This window comes from Antrostomus carolinensis, unplaced genomic scaffold (genome assembly GCF_000700745.2).
Source record: "Antrostomus carolinensis isolate BGI_N321 unplaced genomic scaffold, ASM70074v2 scaffold20142, whole genome shotgun sequence".
Lineage (NCBI taxonomy): Eukaryota > Metazoa > Chordata > Aves > Caprimulgiformes > Caprimulgidae > Antrostomus > Antrostomus carolinensis.
The window spans coordinates 21,800-35,069 of NW_010301844.1; the positions used below are offsets into that span (position 1 = coordinate 21,800).

At 35.6% G+C, this 13,270-nt stretch overlaps 1 protein-coding gene across 1 annotated transcript in view; it reads right to left on the reverse strand.

Moving 5' to 3' along the window:
- SYCP1 (synaptonemal complex protein 1) overlaps positions 1 to 13,235 on the reverse strand; it is a 24,162-nt gene extending 10,927 nt beyond the window's left edge. Inside the window, exons 1-15 of the mRNA XM_029083934.1 lie at positions 13,128 to 13,235; positions 12,095 to 12,176; positions 11,881 to 11,927; positions 10,294 to 10,458; positions 9,799 to 9,866; positions 9,542 to 9,615; positions 8,227 to 8,285; positions 7,127 to 7,196; positions 6,416 to 6,489; positions 5,337 to 5,445; positions 4,063 to 4,157; positions 3,746 to 3,930; positions 2,768 to 2,835; positions 1,691 to 1,752; positions 472 to 576 (exon numbers count right to left, since the gene is read on the reverse strand). Coding sequence (XP_028939767.1) covers positions 472 to 576; positions 1,691 to 1,752; positions 2,768 to 2,835; positions 3,746 to 3,930; positions 4,063 to 4,157; positions 5,337 to 5,445; positions 6,416 to 6,489; positions 7,127 to 7,196; positions 8,227 to 8,285; positions 9,542 to 9,615; positions 9,799 to 9,866; positions 10,294 to 10,458; positions 11,881 to 11,927; positions 12,095 to 12,176; positions 13,128 to 13,235 — 1,371 coding nt within the window. The remainder of the gene's footprint in view (positions 1 to 471; positions 577 to 1,690; positions 1,753 to 2,767; positions 2,836 to 3,745; positions 3,931 to 4,062; positions 4,158 to 5,336; positions 5,446 to 6,415; positions 6,490 to 7,126; positions 7,197 to 8,226; positions 8,286 to 9,541; positions 9,616 to 9,798; positions 9,867 to 10,293; positions 10,459 to 11,880; positions 11,928 to 12,094; positions 12,177 to 13,127) is intronic.
- Positions 13,236 to 13,270: the final 35 nt, after the last annotated feature.

Sequence of the window (13,270 nt, forward strand, 5' to 3'; positions counted from 1 at the left end):
TGTTTCCTCCAAATAATTGGTGATATACTGATACCACAGGTACTGGAAGGCAGTTGATGGTGGAGGTGGGAAGGAAGAGGGAGAGAGGGAGGGAGAGATTACTTTTTAATCACAACACATAACAAACTTCTGGAATTTATCACAGAAGGCTATGGAGGCAAATGGTTTGAGGAGGTTCAAAAACAGGTGAGACAAGTGAACGTGATCGAGTCCATAAACTGACAGCAAAGGCAACTGACAGGGATGTGTCCTCAAATATCCTTAATACAGCTACTGCAGGAATGTAAGGAGAACCCACCACAGATAATAGTCAGGCTCCTCTACTACTAGTATCTTCTGCTGTCATTGTCTCAAGGAGAGCAGTGCATTGGGTGGAGCACTAGTCTGACTATATGATATTTCTTATGTACAAGTGACAATGTGTAACAAAACTCTTTATAAAAACATGTTACTATCACCCTTTATTCAGACCTCTCTGATTTGTAGAACATTTTTTGTTTCTTCTTCTCTCTCCTGCAAATTTTCTACAGTAGCCTCAAGTTCGCTCTTCTTCACTAGAAGTCCTTCAACTTTTCCCTGTTTCAGAACATTTGTGAAACTCAGTTTAGAAAATTCAATACCCGGTATATAAGGAACAAACATATGTGTTTATGCTTCATGGTTTCATGCTATCTTACTTTAGCTGATGCAGTTTCTTGTTAAGGCTTGTAAATACAAGATCCTGGCTAAAATAATCCTGAACTAAAAGTGTACTTCATATAGCTTAGAGTTCTGTAACAGAAAATGGGCCTGTGTCACAGTTCAGTAGGGTTCACAGAGACCAGAGCTAATTTTACCTCAGGAAACTTCCCTGTAAGTAAGAAAAGAACACCCAGTATAATGGGGATATGTGGAACAGCGTGTTATAACCCCAAAGACCTTTCTGTGGGCTCTGAAATGTTTTCTCTGACAAGGGACATACATCAGCACAGCACACAATGCTTTCTAGATAAACACTGCAATATGAAGGACATAACATCCCACAAACAGCAAAATAATCACAATTTGTGATGTAATAAACCTATGAAATTGCTTATTAGTTTCTTCATTTTGTCATACAACCTTTTCACAAACTCCACTGCCTTTTCTGGGTGGTGCCAGAAGCTTGGTTATTCCTTTAAACACTAAAATGATGTAAGCTTTCTACAATGTTTAATTTTTTGAAGATTATTATGAAGAAAGCTAGCAACTTGAGGAATTATCTTTACTGTCAAAAATTAGTTGATCCCTCAGCGTTAAATTTCTTATGAGAGGTACGCACAAGGTTTGAGATTATGTTAATCACACACAAAAAAAGTATTTTTCCAAAAGGTTCAGAATGATGGAAGAGTGAGTACCAGGCAAAACTAAAAATGGGCAATCTTCATGTCCAGAGGGAATGGCATTTGAATAGGTGCAAATGACAAAGGAAATGACCAGAAATGTTGACAAGGAAAATTAAAACAAAGCAGAACAAAACAAGAAAAACAGTGGAAAGAATCAAGTCCTTCAAAGAAAACAATGAAATAATCTAAAAGACAGGTAAGAAAATTTAGTAGCAACATTAAGGCATATTAGATAGTGTTTATATATGGCATTTAAGATACTTAATAAGCAAGAGAGACTTCATATGGAAAGTAAATGCCATGAGACTAATAAAATTAAAATTTACCAGTGTTTCTGACAGCTCTTCAAGTTGCATTTCTTTGTCACATTTCAGTTTAGTCATCTCTTCTACAGCACATGTAAAGTTAATTGAATAAAAATAATTTTACATATTTAGCAGACAACATAAAGCATTTATCCCTTTGCAGTACCCAATTTTCAAAACTTGTTGGATTGATTTCAGAACTTATAAAGCTAAATTAATCTAAGTGTAGAGTTAAAAGCATGATTCAGAAATACATTAGCAAATATGTATCTGAAGAGAAATTCATAATTTGTCTTAAATAAAATTCAGAGCCTATTATGTTTTCCACAATCATGGCTTCAAATAAACCACAGACTGTAAGACTGTTTACAAAGGAGTAATCTCCAAGTATTGATGCATCTGCATTTTTCCAGAAAAACAACCAATCTAGACTACTGAAGATATTCACATCGATATGCCAAAATAGGAAGCCACTTACTAATAACTTCAAAATGTTTCCTATGTGCACATTCCCACCACTGCTATCTTTTTGCAAGGACTGGATACCAAACTCATTTTTGTTCTGGAATTCTCACAGGTCACATCTTACCTTGTTCTAGACAAGCATTATCAGTTAATTTCTGAATATTTATCTTTAGATGCCCTCAACACATACAAGGACATCAAACTATATTTCTCACCTATCATATCAGGACTAGAGGCATACACTACACACTGGGAAAACAATGCTAAAGATAGATCTCACTCTGGGGGCTAAAACACATATCTAGAAATCACAGCATATGAAAGAAACAGACAGGTCTGTAGTGCTATCAGTCTTAACTGGAAGAGTGCAGAGAGACTAGAATGACTTCCAGGAGAATCCATACATGTATGGGCTTACTACTGGAGGTCTGCACAGCACGGCTGTTTGACTGCTGCCAGGTACAATGACTAACAAAGAAAAGGGAGTCAAATGAGGAAAAATAAATGTAAGCATTCCTAACAGGAACAGGGTAAAAACTGTAAAGCCATTTTTCCATGCAATAGGCACAGTCTATTTTCAGAAAACACTTTTATTACTGCCTAACTTGTTTTCTTTCTTTCTACAGATCTTACCCAGTTGAGCAGACTTATTTCTGAGCTCCAAGGTAAGTAGCTTTAACTCATCTTCATATTTCTCTAACCTAAGAAAATGGTAACTATAAGTACAGTACAAAGCACTACACTTGAAACTTAAAGCACAATAAGACAAAGTCTTACCACAAGCATTTTAAGAACATTTGCCTTTCAACAGACAGGCAATATATCTGCCTGCAACATGTATAAAATTTCACTTTTACAACTTTGGAACAGCAGACATAAAAGTAAACAAATATATACAAACATAAATCTGTATTTCTTAAAAATAGAATTATTAAAGTCAGGGGAGGGGGGAAATCTTTTGCTTTCTTATAGACCAATAACAACCAGCACAACTGAAAAAAAAATTACATTAAGTTATCTGCATTTAGACCAGTGTGTCACAAAAACAAATTTCATATCCCTTTGTTCTTGGATTTGTCATAAACTGCAACGACTTAAAAGACACCTTAATGCCACGTACCCAAAATCACTGTTTCTTGCAAAACTCAGCTGTGATAATGTATTTAAATACAACTTCACTGCTCTGTTCTCATTTTTAGAAAGGCTGATTTTAGTTGCTATCAGGTTCTTTGACAAATACATAATTTTTTAAAACTACAGAAAACCTGAAATACATTAATAATAGGCATGGGCATTAAACAGAACTATTATCACATACGGAAGAACATCTTCCTTGCTAAATGTTCCATTAATAAAGAACTGTCAAATACTAAATGAGGTTACTGCTCTCTTAACTAAGAGCTGCATCCACACAAAATCAAAGAGCATAACCATCTTCAAGAGCTAGTAATTTAAATAACCAGCCAGGTGAAGGACAAAGTTACTAGTGATTAAAAAAAAAAATATAATTACACCAGATCACAGATGTGATCTTAAACATAAGCTTTATTCCCAACAGCTCAGTAATCTAATATTTTACCAATAATTTTGCATTTAAACTGTTTAATTTACCTCTTTTGCTCTTTTTGCAGCAAGCTTTCCAAATTGGAAATCGAAGTCTCAAACTCCTCTCTCAGGGATGCATGTAAAGCCTTAGTTTTTTCACATTCTTCCACCTGTGCTTCTTTTTCTCCAGTGACCTGAATTAATGCTTTCACTGCACTCTGTAATTCACTTTCTAAGCTCTTTTGAGTAACCTACAAAAAAATTACAGAATTTCTAAACATGTTTTGCAACAAACAGATACAATTGTTTCATATCTAAAGAATCAGTAATTATTTATTAAATTACTCATCTATTTATACTAGAAAACTATAAGCAAGCTGTACCTCTGTTTTTTGCAATGAAACTTTGGCTTCTTCCAGTTCTGCCCTCAAACGTTCTTGATTGATCTGGGATTCCTTTAACATTTCTCCTTCATGTCCTAAGCAAAAAGAGATAGGCTTACATTTAAGAAAGATAGGATATTTACTAGAAAATGCTTCCATTTTTATTTTACAGATAAATACATTCCTATAACTTAATCAAGTTATATATCAAGGACAAAGCATCCAAGATGATTCTTCAACTTACTAAGTAACAGTAACCAAAATATAAAATTATATGTATTTATAAAATTTAACAAAACGCAGCCACTTATATGTATCTGGCATAAAAACAACACAAACTTTCCTCCCCACTCCCTGGGGAAGGGGAGGCTGAAAATTGCCTCAGTTCTAAAGAATAAAGGTACTTGCATCCTATACTATAAATATTTTTTAATATAAATGGCTTAAAATTACTGAAAATCAAGTTCTGAAAAGTAAGTTTCCTAAGAGGCACCTGACTCTAAGTTTGCAAAACAAGCAATGTGTTTTCCCCAAAGTCTACAAAAGCTCTCACTGCTTGACTCACCCTTAAAAAAGAACCCTTCAAAAATAGTTACACTTCCAGTCCCAGTCAAACCTTCGCCTATTTACAAATAAGATTCCATTTGAAATGTGTAACATTTAGGGAGTTATTTGGCAAAGATGTGAAAATGTCTTTTTCAACACAGAAAAAGGCTACTATTGATGGACTACTGAACAAATATTGTACTTTGAAGACCCTTCACTAACTTGATTTGAAACAAATCAATCCAATAACCAGGAAAAAACCATTTTTATCTATTATCATGTCATGTTTACTATACAAGCCCAACTGAAAGAGGAGAAATCTCCAGAACAGGGGCAGAGTTATACAGCATCCTGGTAAAACTTACTTCTGTTACAGAAAAGGAACAACAGGGTATATGGCACCTTTACAGTAGTATAACATGTTCCCCCTAGAGTTTATTGAAAAGAAAAATCCCTCATAAAGAAGCTGTCATGTCAATACAAAACCAGGGTGTAGCCTAAGCCTAAAGACAAAACCTTTAGTATGAAATAAGGGCACAGATTTTATACATACGCATACTACACTATTAGTCCTGATCCCACATCAGCAGCTTCTGTTCCAAACAAAAACATGGCCTGCAAGGCTCCAAAATTCTGCTGCTGACTAGTAACAGGATAAAGTTATAGCGACCCTGGTTCCTATACTTCTCTAACCAATTACATTTTAACACAGCAGAGAGAACTCTTACTTTTTGCTTCTACCAAATCAGTAATCTTATTTTTGGATTCCTGCAGCTGAGTCTTGATGTCTCTTATGATATCATCTTTTTCATCACTCTGTATGGTAAGAACTGAAATCTAACAAAATTAAAATAATATCATAAAGAAGTCTAGAAAAAAAGACAGGTTTTCATTGTCATCTGTGTACCATGAATGATTAGCATACACATTGCTGGCACTCAAGTTAAATAAGGTGGTCAGTCTTAGCCAACTATTGATCAAGTCATACTACTGCGGATGAAAGAGCTCTGCAGTTCAAAATCCAAACATGAATTCCAACAGACTAAAGATATTGGAGCATCACTAAAGTTAGCAGAATCCAACTTAAATACAGCTCCAGCTGGGGTTTTTTTTGTCCTTTTTACTGATGCCCCGAAACACTCATTGCACCTTTCAATGTCACATCCATTCTCAGAAAAACCAACAAGCCTCGACCTTCCCAGATACAGACAGACGCTCTGCTTCTCAGACTCCTGCTTACAAGCAAAAAACTCTAATCACAATTAATTTCTTCAACTCAATCAGTCTTCCATAACGGCTACCTCATCACCACTACAAAAAGCCTACTCTAATCTCAGATTCCTAAACTCTCTTACCAGCATGGGGTCTGACATGCATTATAATCCTTCTTCCCAGATGTGAACTGCACCTTAACTATGAGGAGTGATGACTGCTTTGCTGATTTTATGCTCTGTACAAGCCACTTTTACAAAGGCAAGCATACGTACAGAGAAGAGAGAGTATTCAGTGTTTAATTGTGCTTTTAAATTCTGACACTAAGATGTTCCTTGTTACAATACAACAGCCTAATTCACATTTTTTTCCAAATAAATAACACAGAAGGAACACAAGATCAAAAGGCCATCTGCAATATCAATTTCCATTCTTCCAAAATAGAAATATTTTACACACAACCAAGCACTTTAAAAGTAATTATTTTCATCTGATAGATCAGTAAGTCACAAAAGCAAGACAGTTCAAATAAAGAAACCACAAGATTTGTTTCAAAAATAGAGCTGTACATACTAGATTGTAAAACTGAGCAAACCTGCTTTTCCTTCATGCTGACTTCCAGTCTGCATTCTTTTTCAAACTTGTTCACTTTTTCTGCTTCTTCTTTTACTTTTGAGATATAGTAATACACATAGTTAATATACTAGCTAAAATATACTCCAAGTTAAAATTAAATTCCAATTTAAGATTGCTTATAATTGTACAGCTGTACAACTTTGTTTCCTAAAGAGTAATTCTTGAGGTCACATTTGAAATTATTTTCTAATCAGACAAATTAATGTTGGTACCAGCTTTCCACAGAACTAGTCCATTATTCCGTGTATTGCTTAATAGCTTCTTATAAGAAACTAAGAGAAACACATGTAACAGTGAAACAGGCGCACAGTGACATAAATAAAGCAAATAGTTAATTAAAATTCCTGTAGCTATACACTAATGCATTATCACTTAAACCAACTACATAAAATAAGTAGTGATCTCTAGAATGTACTTCACAAACAAAGCTTACACTTTGAGTGACTATTTGAAAAACAGTTTCAAATCTGACCCAGTGGAAAAACAATAAACAGGCCCAGACATTTAATAGCAGGCAGCACGAATAAAAGAGGGCCCAGGCTGTCAACAGTGTTAACAGGTCATCGTTCTAGTACTTTGTATATTTCTGGCCTGAAACTGCATGCAATAAAATCTGTGAAGTACAAAATTTTTAAGCCTGCAGCATAAACACAATCAACAGAATTCTCACATTTGAAACACATTTCTAATCTGGTGTTCTCTGCTTGCACACGAAGCTCTTCAAACGCCATTATCATTCTCTAAAAATAAAATTAAATATATGCATTCATATGAAGCTAAGTACTTTCAGTAATGAAGAGTTTTGTTTACAGGCTGTAAACAGTGTTACAAGCTTGTTCATATTTGTAGGAGAAGTTTTCTTAAAAACAAAATTCAAAGCATAAACATATTGAGTTAACAGAATGTTACAGTTATTCAAATTTGGCAGTTTAAGACTCAAGATCTAAACAATTTCAAGGATGAAGTATTTTTACTGGGCCATGTTTGCAGATCCCTAACACAACAGAGGAGTTGTGCTTTTCTTAGTTGCTACATCATGTACTCTCTGACTCTGCTTAATATCAAGTTAATCACTCCCAATGATGCCTTGTATTTCTACACCGGAATAATTAATAACAAAAATATGATGAATTAATTTATTTGGCAAGACTGCACTTTTACAAATTCAAAAGGTAAAAACTCTTTAAGTCAAGGAACATTCACATTTTATACTTTTTATTCCACAGAAAATCACCAATTTCCATAGCAAATTTTGTTGTTCCGTGTCACACAAAACTGAAATTAGTTTTCTTCGTTCATCTTTACTTTATATTAAATAAAATGATCTAATAGAATAACCTTAACACACCTGACCCCAGAACTGACTGAACACAGCCCTATGCAACCTGTTCTAGCTTTTAGCAGGGGAAGTTCTTCAGAGAATGCTTCCAGCCTCATCCACTCTGTGAAACTACCAGCTGGGTGATACAGAGTACAAAAAGAAGACAGAAGTTACGGCAGTCACCTCATACTAAGCAGATCACACAGATCATAGGGATCTACACACCAAACACCGTCATGTTTTATCCAATGAAAGTGCCCAATACAATACAAAAAACAACCCTTGAAAACAGACTGAAAACCTGACTTCCTGCATCACATATGAGTTCTAATCGCTTTATAAGAGAACATTATTTGTACAAATAGCATCTCAAAACATGCAACTGATATCTCAGCGTAACCACATAACTCAGATCACATTTAAGCCTTTCAACAAGCTATGTCACTTACTTCCACATTGTTATTAAGTTCCATGTATAGTTGTCTTGTTTCTTCTCTTTCATGGTCATCTACCAAAGTAAGAATGTAGCATAAAGTTTTCCTTTTGAAAAAGAATGCAGGCTGTCAAAGCCATTATGTTTAAACAACACAATAAATTTTAAAAGGAATTGGAGGCTCTTATTAAAAAAATCATTATGAAATAGGGTGTCCAAAGTTATAATCTGGAAAAAATTTATATTCCATTGAAACATCAAGAAATCTCAGCCTTCCCAATCTCACTTTTTCTTTGAATAGTGTAATTCTGGATCAATGTCTATAGCTACACTGATTTTGATACATTAATATTCAGTAATGTTAATACTATCAAAAATGTTAGCGTTTTAAAAACTATAATAAAAGGTTTAGCACCAAGCTTCTTCCCATCAGCAGATACAACCCTGATCACAGAACTATAATTTCAGAATTGTAACAATACTCCATCTTTTTCTTTGACTTCTTTTCTTCTTGTAGTTGAATTATTTTTCCCCTAAGAAAACAGTTTTAGAGAAGAACAGGAAGAAACACAGCTATCAAAGTACAGTACATCTCTACACAGGTGTTTGGAGAAGCAAGACTACAAAGAAATCACCACTTCCTAAGTATCCAGGATCAAGTTAGTAAAATTTTAAAGATAATAACACTTCTGAATTTCATATAGAATAAAATCTCAAGAACATATTCTAAAACCTCCAGAATTAAAACCCTTATGTTATTCAACTGTCTTGGCTTGGTCATTTTAGTGAGAAGAATGCTGGTTACTTGTAGTGTCTTGGGGTTTGGATCTTTTTTCCCTACGAATCTGTAGCTGCTCCAAACAGGATAACACCAACTATGGAAATTTGTTAGAGAACTGGGAAAGGTAACTAGAGGAGATTCTACTGCCTCAACACAGGCACAAAGTCCCAACTCATATGTCTTAATATATTCAAGGTGTCTGGATGAGACTGTAAAAAGTCAATGGGCTGACAAGTCTTCAGTGGCTGCTGGTGGCTAGCCAGGGTCACTTACACTGCCATAAACCTGTATCAGTGTTTAGGCACCTAAATAGCTCCCAGGCTTTTAGCAAACACACACTGACAGCAGAAAGCCTCTGGATTTAGCACTACAAAACATGTGTATTAGACCTGAAGCTTCACTTCTAATTTCACTCTAACACAAAAGCACATACAGTTTATCTCAACCAGAGGATGTATTTGGAACAGAATGATAGCTTTTTTCCTTCATGAATTTAGAGAAGGACAGAAGTACATTTACTTTCATAAATCAAAATTTAAATAACATTTACATTTGCTGGACTTCTCTGTGAAGTGAGTACAGGTTTCCTTGAGCAGGTTACACAGATGCCTTGAAGCAGTGTTTCTAAAAGAGGGAAAGATACGGTAATATGTTGTCACAGGAATGCATAGTGCTTTGCATAACTAAGTAGTAACAATGTAAATGCCCTAATAACCTTTGCAATTTAATAGGTATACATAACTTCCCATACTCACACAGCTGTCAGTATGAAAATTATTTTCACAGAAATTTGACTGTATTACTTACTCTTTTAAGAGATCTTTATTTTCACATATCTCATCTTCCAGTTTTAAACTTAGTTTTTCATTTTCAAACTAATTTCATAAGGAACAAATACAAAAACACATTGTTATTGAAAAATATACTAGAAATATACTTTCATTTCTCCAGTCTCACATGAAAAAGTAACTTTCTGCATCAGGAGATAGAAATCTGTTTTATCTGATATTACACACCAAGACATCTTTTGTTATAGTTTGCATGGAAGAATAATAACAATAATTCACCAGCAACTGAAATGCTTATAGGTATGTCATTCATACATTCACATAGTACATGTGCACACCCCCTCTCAGAATAACCATTTCTCAAAGCAAAAGTCACAACAATCAAAGATGACTCAGGTCAGGTTTCTTCAACCTCTGCAACACTTTAATATTTAATTGTATGAATAATATTTTCATACTAGATCAGGAAGAACTTTCTTTTTACTCTACATATTCAATGTTGTACAATACTGGCCTGCAATTCTTGAATGGCTTTACGCTGTGCTTCAATAATCTTTCTATTTTCTTGCAGTTTTCTTTCTTTCTGCTTTAGTTCTGATTCCACCGTCAGTTTCCACCACTTGATCTTCTCCGCCTCTTTGTAGAGTTTTGAGTACAACTCATTCATTGTTTCTATATTCTATTAAAACAGGTTCCACAATTTAATCTCAAATGCTATTTAACTGATAGTGTTTTAGATACATATTTATCTCATAGAAGATACTCTTTACAAGAGTAAATTTTTTTCCACAGATGGTGACAGAAGTTTATATACAAGAACCAAAGTTTTAGTCTTTAGGCATCCACTGTGTGTTTATCAACAGACATTACAGATCAAGACAAATACAAGTGCAAAATGCCCTACTGCCTTCAGAATAGTGACATCAATAAATAGATAACCTTAAAGATACAGATAACTGCACTCCAGCAAAAGTTCATAGTTTTGCTGTGAACTTTGCAAAAGTTTGAGAGTTTTGCTAGAATTATGAGTAGAGCCAATATTCCTTCCATTAGGTTTTTCATACCATTTCCCTCCTCTTCTGACAGATACTGCTAAGTAAAAGCAGCTTCAGAGACCTTGTGCAAGACTACCTGCAATACATTTTTGCAGTTAACTCATACACAAAGCAGGAAGAAAACCCAGCCAGCCTTGTGCTGTTAGAACATCTTTAAAGCACTGTACAAGCAGCGCTTCACCAGTGGCTTAGGCAGCCAAGAGTAATGGGTACGTTAGGCCCTCGGGGCAGTTCTGCTGTTTGTTTTACGTATGGTGTCACCTAACGCCACCCCCTTTTTGGCTGTATCACAATATCATTACAGTCTTGACTGTACTTCAATAGCTGATAGGGATAAAAAGTTTAGTCCTCAGTGATAGGAAAATCATGAGGAGGGCAGCAAGAAATATATTCCATTTCATTGCAGCTAACAGCACTTCTTATGTAGGAAGCTACTGCAAAAAAAAAAAAAAATAGCTTTATTGAGCCATACTAAAGCAGAAAAACGTTGGTAAAGATGCTATGAGAAGAATCAAGTGCTTGAGAAAACCACTCCACTAAACTAATTGTTTAGATAAAATAAAGCCAGACAAGGCAATTGGGATAATCTGCTTCAGTTTTCCAGAGAATACTCTCCAACTTCAGTCCTTCTGACTTTCAACAGACTATTCAGAACCAGTTTCAAAGATACTTAAGTGCCTAAATCTTATTCTGATTAAAATTCCCAGACTCCCCAGGCACTTAAAAACAACAAGAAAGAATAAACCAAAACCACCTCTGATTCCCAGACTCCCCAGGCACTTAAGAAAAACAACAAGAAAGAATAAACCAAAACCACAATTTGGAAATCACCTTACTATTTAAAGGTTAACTTCCAGGCATGTTCACTGAATCACATATACCTCTTCCAAGTGATTCAGCTTTAAACAGAAGACAGAAAATTATTATTCCCCTTTGACTACTTCCTTTAGCCCTGAACTATCTACTGAAGAGGGCTTTAGGTACTGTTTTGGGAACAAATTAAGAGGACCTCAAAGTTACATATGAAGAGTTTATACTTAGCTGACCTCTTCATCTACCTCAGAGCAAAGTTTTACTTGCTGTGAAATCGCATCTGAAACATGAAGAGATTTTGATCAATGCATTTCTAAAAAAAATAACAGTAGAACTGTACTTAACAGTGTTACAGCTGTGAAATTGTTATACGACTCATGAAAAATGTCAACACCACTAAAAAAATTTTAAAAGAATGTGCAAGGTAAGTGCTTATTTTAATCTTACCTGAATCAGTGATTTCACTACGGTTCGGTGCACTCATTACAAATGGTAAATTAAAGTCATCATCTGGGCATTTGTTAAAACCCTGCACAAATTTAAAAATTAGTATCTTATGGGTAGATTTATAAATTATTATAAAACCCCAGAAAAAAGTACAGCTAATGTGAAAATAGAATTCTCCATTAATAAATCAACTAACTACAATTTTCAAAGCCCAAAGTATTGGTAATGGCTTTGGAACTCTCCTGCTTCCTTCTTACTTCACAGTGGCTTTTCAAACTGTTTGTCTTTTGTAGTTTGCTTTGTAAACTACACTGTGGCCAAAGTGGAAGCTTTTGATGACAAGAACTTATTAGCTACTGCACATCTGTATACGGTTGCAGGGCAAAGGACTCATTAACCAAAATTATTTTTTTTCAATTCCAGTTTATCATACTTATTTTTTGCTTTATTCCTATGAATACTTCTAACACACATCTGATAATATTTTAACATGAAAATTTCATTTTACGAGGTGTTTTAAAAGTCAGAAATTTGTCTTGTAAATTTCTGCCAGAATATCACATTTGAATCTAAACATACTTCATACACAGCCTCAACGTGAAAAAATAACTTGTTGAATTCCTGTGACTCGGAACATTTTCACTGCACACCTGATCTGGTGGGACCAACGAATCAAAGCCAGTAAGGGCACTGGTACCCCATATATGTTGTCAACTCTCCACATCAAACATGTACCTATCAGTGGAGTACAGGTAAAACACACAGCAGATGCTCCAGGAGATTATTCTCTTCAATTCTGACAGAAAAAAGGCTTTGAAATTAGACTTTAAGATGGTCCTCCCCCCCCAGCACCAATCTTAATTTAGAGGAAGATTAGTGGTGCACAGGCTTTCACAGACGAACGCGTGTGCTTTCCAGGACAGAGGCTCAGGACTTTGTGTGAGGCCCACCCGGGAGGGCCGCTCCCCGCCGCGTCCCCGGGAACGGGCCCCAGAGCCACAGCACACGAGGCGAGGCAGGTGGCGGCCTTTACCTGACACAGCCCCGCTGCCCGAGTGCTGGTCTGGGGTTTGACCGCAGACACCTGCCCACCGCTCAGACGCGGCGGCACGAACAACTTAAACGGTTTTTCTTTCTCCATGGCCGCGGCGAACGGGGCGGGTCTCAGAGCCAAGG